Raw genomic sequence first — 19,516 nt, 5'->3', positions numbered from 1 at the left:
TTCCCAAGAAAATACTTTCTAAAAACAATGTGAAATGCATGTCATACAGGCAGTGATCTTGGTGTCCTCCATGACTTGTCACTTTCTAATAAGGAGAAAACTTGAAGCAAGCAGTCTGATCGATACAAAGTTACTAGCAAGGGATCAAAGGAAAAAGACCTAAATAGTCATTATAATCAAGTACAATAGAATTTATTAGCCTGACACAGTATTTTATATGTAGTGTTCATATAAAGTAGAACTATCCATTCAGAAGACTATCTAAGCTACTTTACAGAATCTAGACAAGGAATTTCATTACAAAAACTTAGACATGTTTTGGAAAAAGAGTTATAGTCTATTTAATATCTTGAAATAAAATTACCTGAATCATTCGTTGTTCATTACACAGAAATTCACTTTGATAATCTGAGTGTTTCAAAATAGTTTGTTAGGTCTACAGCCATACCACCCTGAATCCACCAGATCGCGTCAAAATAGTTTGTTAGGTCCTGCCAGTTCCTTGGCTTTATATGTCCAATGAAATCGTATTTTTTACATGCACACTGGTGTTACTGTAGGTCTTTGTGTGAAATGTTTGAAGCATCAGATCTATGAATCATAACAGCATATACCATCCATATTAAACTTAGTGTAGATCCACTAGTAGACATTTAAGAGCTCAGCTGTTTAGCTTAGGTATGAACATTGAGAAAAAGGAACATATCACTTTTATTTTAACTATAGGACCAGTTATATAGCTCAGTGGCACAGTTCCTGCCTGGCAAGCACAAGGTCCCGAGTTTGATTCCTGGTACCAAAATAATTAAAAATTAAAAACTAAAAAATTATAAAAAAGAAATCTAGTATAGTAGAATGACCTATAGTATATTTCATGAAAATATTCAGGTCTTCCATACTATTTTGATGACTTTTGTTTTTGTTTTTGTTTTTTTTTCCAGTACCAGGAATCGAACTCATGACCTTGCACTTGCCAGGTAGGCACTGTGCCATTGAGCTAAATCCCCCGCCTCATTCCATACTATTTTGAATTTTTATTTTTTGCAATGATTTTAGTTTTATAGAATTTTTAGTGCTAAGCCTAGAGTAATTAAATGGAAAACATTTCTAAGAATATGTAAACATCTTTAAATAATCAACTAACCTGTACGCAGGTGCACCTATGTGATCATCACAGTTCATGTGGAAACATTGTACCCAGTGTGGTTTATGCTTACATATTTTAGTGACTTTATTTAAAGGTATGCCAAATTTTTTATTGACTATGAAATAGTTATTTCTAAAATGTAATATAACTTGTTTCCATAATTGAACTGTTCCAAACTAGGGCTTGATAATTCTATAAAAAATTGAAAGACTATAAAAAAATAGAAAGACCAGTCAGTTTGAACTTTCACTGCCACTTGAGTAAAACCCATGTGTTCCTAAGTTTTCTTTCATGCCTTTACACTGCATGTATTTATTCCCAGACTGCATACATAGAATGTACAACATCTTAGTCACTTTTATAACCTGGTCACTTTCCACAATTCTAGCCTATGAACACATGAGGCCTTGGGGGGACATTTTGTATCTAAGCTTCGTGAGTCTTCTTTAATTATTTTGATTATGTGTAACTTAAGGCCTGAAGGCTGAGTGTGACATGTGTGTACTGTGTGTCTAATGTAATGTGTATGTGAGAATCATGGAATTAGAAGGAATACAGAAATGTGACTTGTAGCCATGCATACCTTGTACATTCATCCTCTTGAGTTTTGTACCTTCATACCCGAAACCCATGGCAGTAATAGGTGAATATAAAGAGAACAAGGTGAAAGACATAGCAGCCCTGGAAAACATTGTGGATGTCCCTATAAACTAGAAATGAAAATGACAGAGAATAGTGAGCAGGAATGGAGCTGTGGGGTGAATTTTAGAGGTCAGAAGGTTGGCAAAGGTACCTGTGGGCAGACATAAGAAAATGCCCCGCATGTGGGAGAACCTCAAGTGAATAAAAAAAATATAGCATGTATTTTAAAAAACAATTAATTAGAAATATAAATCACCCAGAATGAAATAGTAACAAGGCAATGTGAAAAATAACCAAATAGAATTTAGAAAATGAAACACAGTATAAAGCAAAACAAAAAACTCGGGCAAAATAAACTCTTGATGAACCAAAACCTGAGAGAATGAATGAAGCAGATAAAAAGGAAAAAAAATAATTTGCCCAGAAGACAACATAGGAAATAGACAACACAAATTGGGAGGATTGTTTAAAAATGTGGGTGAAACATTGAGAAACTTCATTGCTTGTGCTGCAGGGAAATAAAAACTTGGAAAAGGAAGGGAAATGTAAAACAGACTAAAATTTTCTAGACTGGAAGAAAAAAATGAATTTTAAGATTGAAAGTGCATGTTAAGGGGCTGGGGATATAGCTCAGTGGCACAGGTGCTCGCCTGGCAAGTGCAAGGTCCCAAGTTGGTTCTCGGTACCCCCCAAAAACAAAAAAAGTGCATGTTAGGTGCCATGAAGGACAAATAAAAATATATACTTGGACATTGTATTAGAATAAGAAAATGTCATGGACGTAGTAAAAACTATATAATGTATCATAAAGAAATTAAAAATGCCTTAGATGGGAACCACTGTAGTTGATAGCATACTTCTTACTAAAAACAAACAAACAAAAACAGAATAGTAATAAATTACAACCAAACTACCAGATACTGGTGAGTGTGAAATAGAGACATTCCTAGACATGTAAAAACTGATCAGTAATACTACTCACAGATCTTTGAAGAAGGAGCTTTAGTTAGAAGTGAACTGAAGGAGGAACAAAGGAGAAACCAAAATAGTGAGCATAAACATTCTAAAAGATATTGACAAGCCTAATGTTTCATAGTAAAAGTGATGGAACAAAAACTTAACAGCTGACAGAGCCTTTTTAGTGACTAGTTAAAACATGCTAATTTCTGCCAGTTAAAAGGATGGTAAAGATTCGTAATACAGTTAAACTTAAAAATAGGTTTTGAACGAGGCTTAAAATTGGGGATGACTAGTAGAATAAAAATGTAATATTCAGCTTCCAGTTCAGGACAATAAAGCAAATGGAAATCCTTTTCAATACACTGTGAGGCAGGAAAAATAAAAAACAAATATGAAGTTCAGCAAAATAAGAAGTCTGTACTATCCTGGTGTGATCTGTGTATTTTTTGGATGTGTCCTCTAAGGGTTTCTGTCCTGAAATTTAATCCTCATAATGAGATATTAAGGTAGAAACAGTCTGACTGCAGTGTGCGTGTGCACAGGCAGGGCCTTTCAGAGTAATTAATATTAGACAGATTCATCAGAATGGAAGCCCATGATTGAATACTAAGAAAGAGATTCCAGAGGATATATATGCATGCATGGGCGTCTTCACACTTGTTTCGTCATACACTGTGCCATCCTGGGACTCTGCCAGCAAAAGGTCATCACCAGATGCAATCCTTTGATCTTAAAGCTGCAGAACTGTGAGCCAAAATAAACCTCTTTTCTATATAAAGGTGTCAAGGCTCAGGTATTTACATTGTATTAATAAAACTATACTAATATATACCAATGTTATCAAAACAGATGCAGACAGATAATGATCAATTTAAAATTATCAAACTTGGTTTGGTAGAGTTATGTTTTTAAGATCTGTTAAACAAAAACACCCAATTATACATCATTTGCTAAAGGAATATAAAAAAGCACAGAAAAAAATCAAGCTGATGGTGGAAAAATATACATCAGAAAAATTTTAACAAAATAAATACTTCGGCTTTACATAATAATGAAATTCAAGATAAAATTCAGTTATGGAGATACTCAAGTTCCTACTTCTTAATAAAGGAATAGTCCCATCAAGAAATTGTATAAGTCATCAATTGGTACGCACACAAAATGTAGCTGTCAAATATATAAGGAAAATTTACCAAATTATAATAAATTATTAAAACTAAAACCTTAATGAGAATTTTCCTCCCATTCATTAGAAAGTAACGGTTCCTGGAGACCAACGTTAAGACCACAGGAGATTTGAACAGCAAAATTAATAAATATGATCATGATTTTGTATGTTTGTATACAGAAGTTTGATTTCAAGGGATAACATTCTCATTCAAACACAAATTGAACATTTCTATAATTTGAGTCTATACTAGGGCATAAAGAAACTTTACCAAAATGTTTAAAACTTCTTAGAGTATGTCTAGAGCAAAATTAAGGGAAGACACAGAGATTTCCTGTATCTCTTCATTGTGCATGTCTGTAGCCTCCTCTCTTATGTGGTACATTTGTTACAACTAGTGACCCCACTTTAACACAGCATTATAACCAGAAGAAGTCCATAGTTTACACTGAAGACCACTCTTGGTCTTATACATTCTGTGGATTTGGACAAGTATGTAATCACATACATCCATCATTGTAGTATTACACAATGATTTTTCACTGCCTTAATTCTCTCTGCTTTTTCAGTCCACTGAATGTGATATCTATAGGAGTTTCCTAATATATTTTATCAAATTGAGAAAGTCCTCCTTTATTCCTAATTTACTGAGATGTTTTTTATCACAATTGGGTATTGGATTCTGTCAAATGCTTTTTCTGCATCTACTGATACCATGTGGTTTTTTTAAAATATATTTTTAGCCTACTGATTTAGTGGATTACATTACTTGATTTTCAAATGTTGAATTAGCCTTTCATTCCTGTGGTAAATCACTATTAGTCATAATGTATAACCTTGTACATTTTAAAATTCTATTTACTAATATTTGTTGAACATTTTTACATTTGTGTTCATAAGAGATACTGTTCTGTAGGTCATTTTTGGATAATTTCTATATTTGGGCCTCAGAATGGGTTGTGAAATATTCTTTTTGGTTCACAAATCTGAAGAAAATGCTAGAGAACTGTTATTTGTTTCTTAAATATTTGATAGGATTCTGGGCTTTGTGCTTTTTGTTTGGGAAGAATTTTAATTATCAAACTATCAAATTTTAAGGAATTGTCATCATAAAGACTGTAGACTTTAGCCACAGTGAAAATTAGTAAACAACAAAATGTATTGAAAGTAAACATATTAGATTGATGTGAGAATTCAGTTATTTGTATGCCACTTATACCTACTGTCTTATGCATAATAATAAGTACATAATTTGTTTTTAAAATAATTTTATCAAGAAATGATAATTTTGAACAGCCATTACATTAATGGGCAAACTTTCTGTTGCTGATCTATTGTAAAGACAATTATAAAACTAGAAGTTTTGCCTCCAAATTTTTAAATTTTAAATTTTATGCCTTTCCATCCTAATCACAATTTCTCTAAAAGAAAGAAATTGAAACAATGCGTCTCAATGATATAGTCCAACTGAAATGTGCAGAAACTTACTATTTTTCAGGATCAAAAAAATTGGTTATCCAAAGAGAACTGAAATGTAAATACTACCAAAGTACATTTTATTTAGGATCAAGACAGCTTAAAAAAATATACACACCAGTTAACTAGGTGACAAGGTACCAAAGGAAGGGAAAGGAGAATGTACCTTTAAAGTTCAATCTGACAGTTATATGGAAAAATTTAACCTTTCTTTGCAGGTTTAGATCCAGATAAGCATCTAGGAAAAACCTTGGATGAAATGGAGCCCTATCTTTTAGAGGTAGGACATTATGCTAATTTTCTAAATATAAGTATCTAAAAGAGAAAAAATGAAATGCCTGAAATAATAATTATAAAAATGATTTTTATTTTAGAAAAATACAAATATATTTGCTATATATTGTATGAAAACATTGAACTTCTAATACATATGAAAGTATGTTTAAAATTACGAAAATTCTTACCAGTTTTTTGACCCAAATACAAGAGTAAATAAGCTGTACATAAAGGAAATTGCTGTTAGAACATTTGTTTTTATTCAGATGGACAATGTATGCTGTATAAAAAGTATTATGCTCCTAAGTATCTTGTAGTCTCTGTAATCAAATACCTTGCCATCAGAAATAGGAGTAGAAACTTCCTTTAGAGATTATCTAATCTATCTTCTTCTCTTTTACCTATTAGGAAATTCATTGGAAAGTAGTAAAGAAAGTATTTCACGGTTTCAGATGATCCTGTTTAGTCCTTGTATTGTCAAATCCTGAATGTGCTGTATACATTAAAGACAACATTCAGTTTTCACTTACATTTCCTGTTAACTGTATAATATTTATTAGAGGTTTTGGTCAAATACTGTATTTAGTAGGGCAGTGCTGCATAGTTATACTATGTGGTATTTTTATTCTCCAGTCATGATTAAAAAAAAAAGCTCTACTTTTATGACAGAATGGAATTCTGTTGATGTTACGTTTTCCTTTACCATACTTAGTTCATTAATACTGTTTCTGGGAGTTGTTAATACTGTTGCTGTAATACAAACTGTTAGCAGTGACACTCCAGATAACTTTATGAGTGTCATATTTTCCTGGGGTTATTTGTAATTGATTATATTATGGTTTATCAGTGTGTACCAAGTGCCTAAATATTCCTGAACTGTTATTTCTTCTTCCATGAAGTGTTATTAAATGCTTGCTCTGTGCCAGTGAGATATCAGAAATTAAGAGAAAAGTGAAATGATTATATAATTGTGATAATTATATTCAGTTTGTAGATAATTTTGTGTTATTTATTTAAGTCATTCTATGAGATATGGTTGCTTTCTGTGTTCTGATAGCTGTTTTGCAGCAGTTTGTTTTGTGTCACTATTACATCTTTATATCTTACGTTCATTAGCACCTGTCTAAATTTAGCTTCCACCAAAGCCATATAGATATACTCTACAATGACATCAAATTTTGTAAAGAAAAAGAAAACCAGAAATGAGAGGCTGTGGCTTTGTCAAAATAACATTGTGTAAGCTACCTGCAAAATGTGAAGTTAGTTCAGATATAGGCATGTAGAAAGAGACTCTATACAGAAAAGGAAAGTAAGCAGGGTAAATAAAATGACATTAATGTAGTGTATATTTCAAAAGCCTAGGAGAACGGATGTTGATAATTCTTACTATAAAGAAAAGATAACTCTTTGAAGAAGTAGATATGTTTTACTTGGTTTAAACATTACACAATGTATGCATGTAATGAAACATCAGGTTATTCAATGTAATGTTTTTATTTAAAAAGTAATTTTTTAAATTCTACAAAAAATAAAAAGGAAGGTTTTAGGGAGTATCAAGATGTTGGTTTTGCTAGGCATGGTGGTGCATTCCTTTAATTCCAGCAATCAGAAGGCTGAGGCAAGAGGATTGCCGTGAGTTCAAGGTTAGTTTGGCCTACTAAGTAAGTTCCAGGTCAACCTAAAATACATAGAGACCCTATTTCAAAAACAGAAACAAAATTACCCACATTTTGCCTACACAAGAAGTTGATTATGAATTACCAATATTCATACACAAAAATTTAAGTATTATTTATTCAGCTTTATCTAGTTCCTCATCATGGCCTGTCCTTCTTACATTCTCCCACAAGTATTTGTACCTATTCTTTATAGTGGCTCTCTTGCACCATTTTTGGTGTACTCAAATTGAAAATACCTTTACACTCCCGCTCATTTTGAGTGGAAGATTTGACTTCTTCACAAACAAACAAAAAAAACGGGCATCACATATGGAAATTCCTCTGCCTCCCAACACCACTCCTAACTTACCTGTTCCCACACCTGTCTTTGCTTCTTGAAACTGGAAGTATTCTCTCTCCTATATATGGCTAAATCCCTCCCTGTGCATGTTACATCTCTTCTGAACCTACTTTCAGAGACCCACCCCACCACTCTGTCATTTTGTCTCATTCACATCGAGATTGAAACATGGTATAGCCTCTGCCATCCTAAAAATTCCCTTCATGTAAACTAATTCTTACCCTGGTTACTTCCTTTATCCTTGCTTCAAACACACAAAAATGTAGGGATGTCATCTGTATTCTTTGCTATACTTCGTCGGTTCAGATGCCTCATGTACCTCGAGTCTAACTTCTCCTTCCATTTCCAGATAGGACAGGTTTGAGCAAGATCTCCCATGATGTCCGCTTTACCAAACTCAATAGATACTAGTCTTTGTCAGTTGCAAACACTCCTAGAAATGTTTTTCTTCACACGTTTGTTGCCACTCTTCCCTACTTTTTCTCCTTTTGTTTGGGTCACTCTTGGTTTCTTTTGCCATTTCCTAGTTGAGGCTCCATTTTCCCTCTAACTCTTTTCTGGATTATCTCAGGCATCCACATGGTTTTCATTATTAGGTCTATTCTCAGGACTCCTTTATAGGTCATATTTCTCTGCAGAGCTCCAGTGCTCAGGGGGACTGCAAATTAAATCCCTACCTACTCACTATGGCCTTTATATCTATTCCTTTTTTGTCATTCCCTTTGTCATCACCTTAATTCAGGTGCCTGTCACTTCAGGCCTGTGGTATTACTGATACCTCCAAATTTGCCTCAATCTTCTATTTCATTTCTCAAAGAATTCATTTTGCCCACCTCTTCAGAGTAATTGTTTTAATATGTTTTACTGTATTGTCACTTAAAACTTCAAATGAGTTCTCATTGCTATAGGCCAAATTCCAAATTCTTTGGACGCTTTCCTTCATCTCCTGTATATGACCCATTAAAATGATCTTTTCTCCTCTGTCTCCAGAATATATTCCAAATTCAAGCATTTCTCACTATCTTTACTGCTACCATCAGAACATAATCATCTCCTGTGGCATACTGCATCACCCCCTAACTGGTCTGCTTACTTCTGTTGCCCTGCCGTGACCCATCATTCATACAGATGCCACAGGGCTACTTTTAAAGTGTAAATCAGATGATACACTTACTTAGTTTAAAATTTAAATGGTTCTCATTGCAATTCAAATAACATCTAAACTTCTAAGAGATCACAACCTATAAGACCCTGCATGATCAGCATCCTAACAGTTTTTCAAACTCATCATCTACCAATCTCTGTCTTGTTCACTGAGCCATAATCACATGAACCTCTTTAATTGCTTAAGTTTATTTGTCACCCTTTTTCTCTTGAGAATTTAACTCTTCTGGACAGATTTTCCTCAGACCATCAAATGATATCTCTTGTCATTTCAGTGACATCTCAAATGTAACTTCCTCAAAGAAGTTCTCCTCAACTAGCCAAGTGAAACAGATCTCTCCAGTTTATCTTATATATTTATTCACATATATTTTGACTTCCATACCCATTAGAATGTACTGGTAATCTCATGATAATTTTGCCAGATACTAGTTCTTTTCGTTAGTTGCTTTTCCACCTGTCCATCTACCCACCCATTTATCTCATCTTTAAATTACTTGACATTTTTAAAGGGTCTGGTATGTGACAGAGGCTATGGTGAGCATTTAGTATGTGTGAATTAATAAAATGATATTCTTCTTGAGGAGTTTACAGTCTATCATAGTTGGTTACAGACTTGAGGATGCAGTTCACTAGAAATCTTCTTAAAATACATTCACTCTTCCAGAAACACAAATTTCATTTCAGAAGGATCAGAGGTATGACCTTTGAACAAGTACTAAGTAATTCACTAATTTAGTGTTACCATCTTCTGGCTTATCTATCCTGAGACATTTGATGTCCTATTTCTGTGAAAGAGTATATGTATTCTGAAACTGTTACTCTTTGCTTTTATTCATGATAACTGAAAACAGTTAGTTTCCTGAGGGATAAGCAAGTCTTTCCCTACATATTCTACTCCTTATGTGTAGTTCCATCCTTAGCCTTGCTCCTATAGTAATCTTGGCCCTTTTATCCTCACTGTCAAAACACTAGTTTCCTTTCAGTTATTGAAACATTCTTCTAACTCAAATGTTTCTCTTCCTTTTCTTGCCTCTTGTCAATCCATTGTTCATTGTATCACCATCATGATGTACAGGAAATAGAAAGGTGTTCATGTCATACTCTATTAAGCAGCTTTCCCATTGCTGGATCAAAATACCTGACACCACAATTTAAAGAAGGAGAGGTTTATTCACAGTTTCAGTGAATTCAGTCCATGGTCAGCGTGATGAAAGGGTCTAACAAGTGAAAACTGCTCAACTCATGGCAGCCAGAAAGCAGAAAGCAAAGGGAAGAGCCAGGAACAAGAGTATACCCTTTCATGTCACATGTCCAGTGATCTGCCTCTTTCACCCAGTCCCCACATGCTGACAACATATATAGTTATGAGCTCAGCAGTGGGTTAATCTGATGAGGCTGAGGTCCAAATGATCCAGTCAGTTTCCCAGAGCCCCACCTCTGAATATATGAGACTTTCACAGGACATTTTAGATCTAAACAGAAACATATACAAATTTTTTAGCTGTTCTTCATTGTGCCAAAATAAAATAAACACTTTACTTTGACACAGTGTGTCCTTGGAGGAAAATAAAGCTTATACGCTAGGTAATCTACTCTTATAACCTATGCTTCATCAGTTTTGAACTACTGATGTTTCTGTTCTCTGCATGCATAATCTCACTTGTTAAATGCTTAAGGTCTAAACTCCAAGTTCACTACTATGAGATTTTCTTGCTTAAATAAGCTTCATTTGAGCCACATTTTCTCTTTGCCTTATTGTGTACAGCATTTATCATGCTATATTTTAATTTTCTCTTAGTGTTTTTATAAAATTAAGGCATGAAATATGTGAATAATAAACTCAAGCACTATAAAATGGTAAAGAAAGATCCAGTTTTCTGCCTTTCCCAGTCACTACTCCTTTCCATTCAGTAGCTCTTCAGAAACATGTTTACATAAGCAAATATATGTGCATCTGGTTATCAATTTTTACCTCATTTGACACATACCATGCATATTATTTTGTCTTCCATTTTAGCACACAGAAATTCATACCATTTGTTTCCAGTCATTTTCATTATGTGGACATGCTATAATATATTGAACCTGTGTATTGATGGACTTTAATTGTTTATTGGTTTCTTTAATATTTTTTGCTGCTATAAGTAATCCTTCCTTAAAAGTGATTGTACATATGTTCTGGGCCATATTATGAGTGTATATATGGGATTAAATTCCAGAAGTGAATGTGCTAGATCTCAGAGTTTATATGGTTCTAAGTTTTAATAAATATTGAAGACATTCATTTCTAGGTTCGGTGGAATGACTACTTTCAGATGAACTTGCCCACAAATCACTAGAAAAGTTGTATGAAATAAAGACAGCGTTTGAAGGCATTACAGAATTCCAAAGGCTCTGATAGTATGAGAGATAGGAATTCCAGAGGAAACAACTCCTCAGCATTGCCTCTTTTCTCTTGAAAGTATATTCTAATTCAAAAATGATGCAGAAATATATAGATGCTAAGGAGAAAACTCCAACTGAAGTTAAGTATCATATGGTTTCTCTAATCAAAGACCCAAAATATAAATAATTTAAAGAGCAATATATAAGAGAGATGTTAAGAAACAGGTAGACTCTGTAGAGATGGGAAAGGAATCAGGGTAAGGAAGTAGAGGGGAAGGGTGAGTAAGAATGATCAAGATGAAGTGTGTGTATGTACCAATCCCCAAAGCCGAATGCAATCACTATGTTGGTAAGTGTATACTAATAAAAACATGAACAAAACTTTTTAAAAAGAAGATTAGGCTTTCCGCAGTTTTCTAGAATCAGAGAAGCAAAAGTTAGCATTCAAGGAGAACCAAAGGGGAATAGTTCTGCTAATCTGCCTAGTTTTTAGCTGAACTCCTGACTGGGCTGTATTTTAGGAGTAAAATTAAACCAGAAATAGTCTAGCTCAAATACTAGTCTCACAGGTACTTAGATCCATCTCTTCCAGACTGAAATAAAATGATTTGATCCTATTCATGTTGTCTGTTTCTCTCTAGAAAAAACATGAATCAGACCCTTAAATAACCTCAAAAATATTTTGCTTACACTTTTTAGTAGGCAGTCAGAAATTACCAAGCATATCAGAAGACCTGATGAGTTAACTGAAAACTAGAGAATAGAAAGTCCTAAAGGATATCTATAAAATTTATTTATCAGCTTGAGACTTTAAAATAATTTTGATAATATGCTTAGTAAATTGGGTAAGATATATTTTACCTTGGAAGTATTTATTTAAAAAAGCAAACAGAATTGTAGAAATTAAAAATATAATACCAAAAATTAAAAACATAATGCATGAGTTTACTAGTAGGTTAGATATAGCTATATAAATAGTTAATGACCACAAAATATGATGATGTGAAATAGGCAGACTGAAGCACAGGAAAAGCAGGTTGGAAAATAGAAAAAAAAGTAAAATGTTACAGAGGACATATGTTACATGTAATGAGAGTTAAAGGAGTGGAGAGAAGAGGATAGAATATAGACATTGTGCTGTAAGACCTCACTATGGTTGTCATAGATGATTTGGACAAGTAGCTTCTCAGTATCATAAAAATTGCCTTACCTAGGAGGAAAGAATATCAATAAATAATTACATATTTTGAACAAAAATTATTTTTCTGCAGAGTAACTAGAAATTTTGGTAGCCAGTTATAGCGTCTTCTTTTTCTCTGCCTTACACACAGCATACTAGTTATACATGTATGTATGTGTATGTATATATGAACTTCCAAAAAGTGAGTGCTCAATAAATGTTAACACACAGCAATTTATTTCTTACTTCATTCACAGTAGTTTTCTTTCTTTTTTTATTTTATTAGCATAGGTTTGCAGTTCATGCAGTTTACAGTTGTCTTGGGGAGTGATTACATGTACATACTGTAGCTTGTTCCTTTTTTTTTTTTTCAATCTCCTGCCCCTTCTCTCCTCCTCCCTCCTTCCGCCTCTGGTTCCCCTATCCTTTGATTCCTGCTGATATTATTAGTCTTAGCTCATGTTATGGCATATAATGTTACATTAATTGGGGTTTTTATGTTCCTGTACATGATGATATATCTTTATTCTACTCATTTCCCCTTCGTCTCCACCTCACCCCCTTGCTCTTGTTCTGTTAGACCCCTTCCCTATTGCAAGAGATCCATCTCCTTGTTCCCTTCTATCCATTCTTTATCATCCTCTTTGTTCGTACTTTGTCTCACTCAAGTGAGAGATACCATACGGTATTTAAGCTTTTGTGTCTCATTTATTTCATTCAACATTGTTTTCCTACAAATGTTTCAACTTTTTCAGACTTTTTTAGCCAAGTAGTATTCCACTATATATAGACACATTATCTTTTGCTAATTATCTATTGATGGATATACCAGCTTCTTCCAGGGCATAACTGCTATGAATTATGCTGCTGTAAGCATTGGTGTGCATGCATCTCTATAGCCTGAAGCATAAGTTCTTTGGGGAAGATACCTAGTAGCAGGGATCTGGATCATATGGAATTTCTAATTTCAGTTCTTTGGTAAATCTCCATACTGATTTCCATAGTGGCTGTAATAGTTTACATTCTGACAAACAGTGAAGGACGGTTTCTTTTTCATTACAGCCTCATCAGCATTTGTTATCATTTGATTTCTTAATGACTGCCACTCTTTCTGGAGTAAGATGGAATCTTAGCATTGTTTTTAATTTGCATTTTGAAAAAATGATGAACATTTTCTCATATATTTGTTGACCAGTTTATATTTTTCAGTGGAAGTGTCTGTTTGTTTCTCTTTTTAGTCCAATATAATTTCATTTGTTGATTCTTGCAGTTATGTCTTGTATAGTTGAGTTATCTTTAGAAAACACTTTCCTACACTGATGCCTTCAAGTGTTTTACCTTTTTTATTTTCTGGTGGGCTTAATGTTTCGGTTTTAATGTTTAGATCTTTGATCTATTTTGATTTTAATTTAGTTTATGGTAAGAGATAAGCGTCCAGAATAAATAAAACAGATACATAGTACAATAGACATTATGAAAGGAAAAGAAACTGCCCAAAAAGTAAAGAATAACTGGGATGGGGGAAAGGAGAAAAGAAGGAATATATATATGTATACACACACACACACACACACACACACACACACACACGATAGCGAATATAATTGTACTACCAAATTTTATTAGTTCATTGAAAGGAACAGTTAGTGTTTATACTGTTTGATCAATCTTTCATGCCTATATCTGGTTATCTGAGCAACTTCTTTGAAGATAGCAATATGCATTATAATAACCATGGTTAATTTCCTGTCATCTTGTTTTGAAATTCTATATTGTTTTTACTGTTTTTTATTATTGTCTTTACAATTAAAAAAGTGAAAAAAATAAACACTTAGCCAGAATCACCAAAAGAGAGAAAAGACTAATATCAATGCAATTAGAAATGAAAAAGGTGAAATCACAGCAGACATCATCAAAATTCAAAAGATAGTAACTACTTTGAAAAATTTTATTTCAACAAATTAGCAAATTTTGAAGAAATGGACAGATTCCTTGTTACATAAAAACTACTAAAACTAACCCAGTAATACATAAATATGCTTGAAAACCCAATAATAATCAATGAAATTGTCACATTAATAAAGAATCTACTAACAAGAAAAGCCCAAAACCTGATGGATTCACTGCTGAATCCTATAAAAATCTTTGAGGATGTTCTATCACAAACTCTTTAAGCTCTTTAAAAAATGGGGGAGGGGGCGGATATAGTGCTCCCAAATTCATTTGTGGAAGCCAATATCCCCAGATCACCCAAAACCAAATAAGACCCGAATAGAAAAGAAAATTATAGGCCTGTGCTGACAAACCTTTTAGAACTTTCCTTGATAACAGAGAAAGCTGCAGCACCCATACCATAGGTTCACAACCACTGCTATAGGCCAATCTCCTTAATGAAAATAAATGTGAAAGTCCTCAGCAAGGTATTAGCAAATAAAATGCAGCACATTATCGAAAAGATCATATACTATGATTAAGTTTCATTCTAGAGATGCTGGAGTGGTTCAGCATGTGCAAGTCAGTAAATTTAAAATACCACATGAAAAGGAGTGAGGGAAAAAACCATATGTCATATCAGTAGATGCAGAAAAGGCTTTTGACAAAATCTAACAATCCTTCATGATTAAAAACCATAAAGAAAATAGGTATAGGATAACCATATCTGAATATAGGAAAAGCTTTTTTTTTTTTGGTACGGGAATAGTACTCAGGAGTTTGTACTGATAAAAGCTATTTTTGAACAACCAGTAGCACCACCATACTAACTGGGGAAGAGCTAAAAGCATTCCCACTAAAATCAGGAACAAGACAAGGATGTACACTGCCACCTTTCTATTTAACATAGTATTTGAAACATTCAGCTCTTCCTTTTACCTGTGGTTTTCAGCATATAGTTGAATAAACACAGCCAGCAGTATCCGTGCCACAATATGCTGTAAAATTTTCTTTTGCCAGCGCAGTCCAGCACCTTTAGTCAGTTCTATACAAAGACTTAAGGCAAATCATAGACAAGTTATTTGTAAGAATTGCACATGAAAGGCTCATAGTCTAATTTCTAATCATGTCCTCATTTCCATCTGAAACCTCATGAGCCTGGCCTTTATTTTCTACATGCTCATCCGCATTTTGGTCTTTCGAACTCCAACCATAACTGCCTGTCATCCTCTGCTTAAAATACTTTCAGGCTTATATAGCCTACATCTCCAAACTTTTCCTACTTCTCCCACAAACAGTTCCAAAGGTCTCTGAACTACGTGATCATTATAGTCTTACAATCGTCACTTCTTCTGTGATTCCATTTGTCTGTATTAGTCGCCTTTCCATTGCTGAGACAAAACATCTGACACATAAAACTTAAAAGAGGACATGTTTAGTCTGACTCTTAGTTTTAGAGGATTCAGTTCATGTAGTTGAAGGAAATGTTGGAAGAAAGCTTATTCAGTTCGTTGCACCAAGAAGTCAGAGGGAGAGAAGAGAAAGGAAGAGCTGGGAATAAGATTACACCCTTCCAGATCACTCACACGGTGACATACCTCCGTCATCCACACCCCACCTGCTAACAGCGCGTAGTGCTACAAAATCATGGCTGTATTAATCCTCTGATGAATATAGCACTCTTGTGATCCAGTCACCATCCAAAAGCCACATCTCTGAAAACATGAGATCTTGGGAAGACATTTTTGATGTAAATCATAATGCTTTTGATGAAGAGAGTAACAGAACTAGAATTTAAGCTTACACCTACGTGATTTCAGAGCCTGTATAGTTTATCATTCGTTCATTCACTTATTTATTTATTTATTTTTGTCTTTCTGAGACAGGATTTCACTCTGCACTTCAGGCTCTGCTTGAACTCACTTTTTAGCCCAGGCTGGCCTCAAACTCTCAGTGACCTTCCTGCTTTAGCCTCCCGAGTGCTGGGATTACAGGGTTACACCACCATGCCCAGCTAGTTTTATTATTAAAAGTCATTTAGAGGATTAAATAAGATCACTAAGTTGCCCAGGCTGGACTCATTCCTTGCCCTTAAGCCATAAGGCAAATAGTTTGTAATTTGTAGTGGTATATGAGCATTAGCAGCGGCAGAATTACATCAACATCATGGTTGAAGCCATCTGAGGTGCTTCCGTGGAAACAAGGACAAAATACATTAAGAGACAGTATATTATAAGGAGAAGGAAAAGGAATTGGAGAAACAGAAAAACAACTTAGAAAATATAGTAACATGGAACCCTAAGGAAGATTATCACAGACTTGAAATATAAAAATTCCCATTGCATAAAGTTGGTAATTTTCTTACTTTTAAACTTCTTCACTCCTCCATTCAGTTAGTCATTGGCTCTGATAAGGCTCTGGGCATGCTATTCCAATATGCTGCCTTGGCATATGAGGAAACAGCAGAAGCTGGACTATCACTGTGACCATTTCCTTCTGTTCTGCAATGAGCAGGCCACTAAAGAGTTCTTAGACTTTCTTCTAAAGTTAGTTTTAAGAGTTTCCTTCCAGAGGGGACTGTCACCTGGGCACAATGTAAAGAATCTAGAAAAACTTTTGTCTTCAATTATAAAATTGTAAAATGTGAAATTGTAAAGTGACCAACAGATAAATGAAGTTGGTTTTAAAGAAGAAAAATGTTGATTTAATAAGAAATTTTCAGTTAATGCCATTTGACTCTTTTAAGGGGGTTAAAAGATTAAGTCAAACAGAAGAATCATAATACCCTTAACATTTTCATTTAAAAAAATCAAGTGTTCAAGTGCCATTATTATGATTGTGAATATTATGGTTTAGATTTGTAATGCGCCCCAAAAGCCTCCTGGGTTCAGAGATAGGGTTCAGTTGTTTTAAAAGCTTACCTTTAGATAGCAGTTAATAGATAGCAAATTAAAATTCTTCCCTAAAAATTTTGTCTAAAAGAGCATATAACACAATTTAGATCATAGGAATCATTGAACATGTTATGCAATTAAAATTATGTTATTGTTGTGATAAGTGCATCTTTTCTTAAAAACTCACCTGTGGGAGGCCAAGTGCAGAGACAAGCAAGCTTATAAGCAGGCAGTCAGTACCCAGCAAGGACCCGGGCGCAAACCCCCAAGGGCAGAAGGATACGGCTTTTATACATATCTGGTTCCAGGTCTGGTTCTGGGTCCAAGAGGCGCTCGATTTTTTCCTTAAACAGAAGGGGGAACAAATGGTACTTTCCATTACATTGGGTAGTATGGGGTTAGGCAACTGTCACATTTACAGGAAATAGAAACTTAAGGAAATAGAAACTGAAGCTTTAAAATGGCGCTAGACCAAAACGGTACTGATTTAGTTTCATTTCTCATATCACTATGAAATAAGTAAAAGCAATCTGATTGGGTTTTTTTTTTTCTGATTATTTTATTAAAACAATATAACTGGTTAGAAAATAGTAACATATTTCATGACTAGGCAAACTAGAAAATAGCAAGTGTATTATCTTATCCAGTGGCCATCTGCTCTTGGTTTCCAGTTGGACTCGAGGGGGGCATTGTTATAGGCTCTAGGTCTTTAGCTAGACTAATGCAAGGCATTGCCCTGGGATCCAGGCCCTCAGCTGGATTCTTTGGGTCCTTAGTGTATAGACAGTTTCCTGCACTCCTTTGTATTGGACTTTTCGGGTGACTATTATAAAATAGTCCTATATATTGTGTTCTATATTAAATTATTTCTCTTGTAAACCCTGACTACAACCATTCTGTGGTGTTTGTTTCTTGTTAGTACATATTACATTAGTCAGGCTTTTTATGTGGAACATGCAAGAGTAATTAAACCATGGGAAAGTAATACCCAATACTCAAAGTTAAAGGAAGAAAGGTTTATGTGGCTCACAATTTGTAGGAGTTTCAGTTCATAGTTGGCTGGCTCCAGGGCAGGGTGGCACATGGCAAAAGGTAGCACGTATCAAGGGACCAGAGACCCTCTTTCTGTCCCTTATATCTTATCCAGTCTACCAGTGTTAGGGCAGATAGTACTTACACCTCAGATGGGGCACCCTTAATCCTACCCAGAACTATGGCAAACCAGTCAGTAGACTAATTCAATCATCACACCCCTTACTCCCAGCATCATACTGTAGATCAACCACCTTCGAAAAAGCCCCACCTGTGACGGCGTGAACTTTGGGGAGGACATTTAGACACAAGCCATAACAGAAGCCAATTGATCATTAGCACTATGTGCTATGTATTATATATTTCATGTAAGATCCTGGAAGAGTTTAGAAAATTTAGAAACTTACAGCCTTATATGATAAAAATCACCCACAAAAGACTGTTAAATTTGAGAAGTAACATAGTGATGAAATACAGAAATACAAGTCTCAGGTAGAATAGGATAGCACCACAAGCAGTAAAAACACTGATTTCTGTAAGCTGAAGAAGACACTACAGTTTTGGTGTATGTTTATCAGTTTATATTTTCCTTCGTAAGATTATCATTTTGATTTAGGCCAATCAAGGTCCCCTAAATCTCTGTCTTATCTATTATAGTAACATTATATCTTTGTATTTATGTGAAGGATAGAACCAAATGGCTAAAGTCTCTATCAGTTTAATGATCTTAATTTGTATTGAATAGGCAGTGGTCAGCTACCAAAAGTTTTGAGCAGATGAGGACCATAATCATATAGTGTTAAGGCAAATCCATGTGGTGGTAACATGTAGAAAAGACTGGAAGGTGCAAAACGAAGCAGGAGGATGAAATTGCTAGAGTTGAAGTGCAAAGTGGTCATCCAGATATTAGAATGGAACAAATTGTACACTTTGTCTGTCTTGCTTACTGCCATATCCCAAGTGTATAGAATATAATTTGGCATTTAGTACTGAGCAAGTATTTGTTAATTCATTGAATGAATCAAATAATATTTCCTAAAATGTAGGCTATATATAGAAAGAAAGGATGAGGTTAAGTTCTAGTTGAGTATTTCAAGCTTCATTGAATGAGTAGAGACATAGAATTGAGTGTAGGAAATTTTGAGGAAAAACCAGAACTTTGTATTATTCATGTTGAATTTAAAACAACAATGCTTCCAAGTAAAACACTGAGCAAAATGAGTAGGGGTAACTAATAA

The 19,516-nt window shown here is 34.4% G+C and overlaps 1 protein-coding gene and 1 long non-coding RNA gene across 4 annotated transcripts in view; one reads left to right on the top strand and one right to left on the bottom strand.

Annotated features, from left to right (window-relative positions):
- Window positions 1-19,516, top strand: part of Dph6 (diphthamine biosynthesis 6) — a 158,607-nt gene that overhangs the window by 128,111 nt on the left and 10,980 nt on the right. For 2 of the 3 annotated variants that reach the window (XM_013512634.1, XM_013512635.1), the window contains exons 6-7: window positions 942-977; window positions 5,612-5,673. In XM_013512634.1, coding sequence (XP_013368088.1) covers window positions 942-977; window positions 5,612-5,673 — 98 coding nt within the window. The remainder of the gene's footprint in view (window positions 1-941; window positions 978-5,611; window positions 5,674-19,516) is intronic. The other variant, XM_005381183.2, reaches the window with a different exon arrangement.
- LOC106148167 lies at window positions 7,205-17,616 on the bottom strand. Its single transcript, XR_001233352.1, has 4 exons — window positions 17,434-17,616; window positions 15,951-16,082; window positions 15,292-15,408; window positions 7,205-7,347 (listed from the first exon to the last, which is right to left on the bottom strand). It is a non-coding gene; the product is annotated as an uncharacterized LOC106148167 (long non-coding RNA).

This window comes from Chinchilla lanigera, unplaced genomic scaffold (assembly GCF_000276665.1).
Source record: "Chinchilla lanigera isolate Chin_1 unplaced genomic scaffold, ChiLan1.0 scaffold00015, whole genome shotgun sequence".
NCBI lineage: Eukaryota > Metazoa > Chordata > Mammalia > Rodentia > Chinchillidae > Chinchilla > Chinchilla lanigera.
This window is presented reverse-complemented; position numbering and strand designations above follow the sequence as displayed.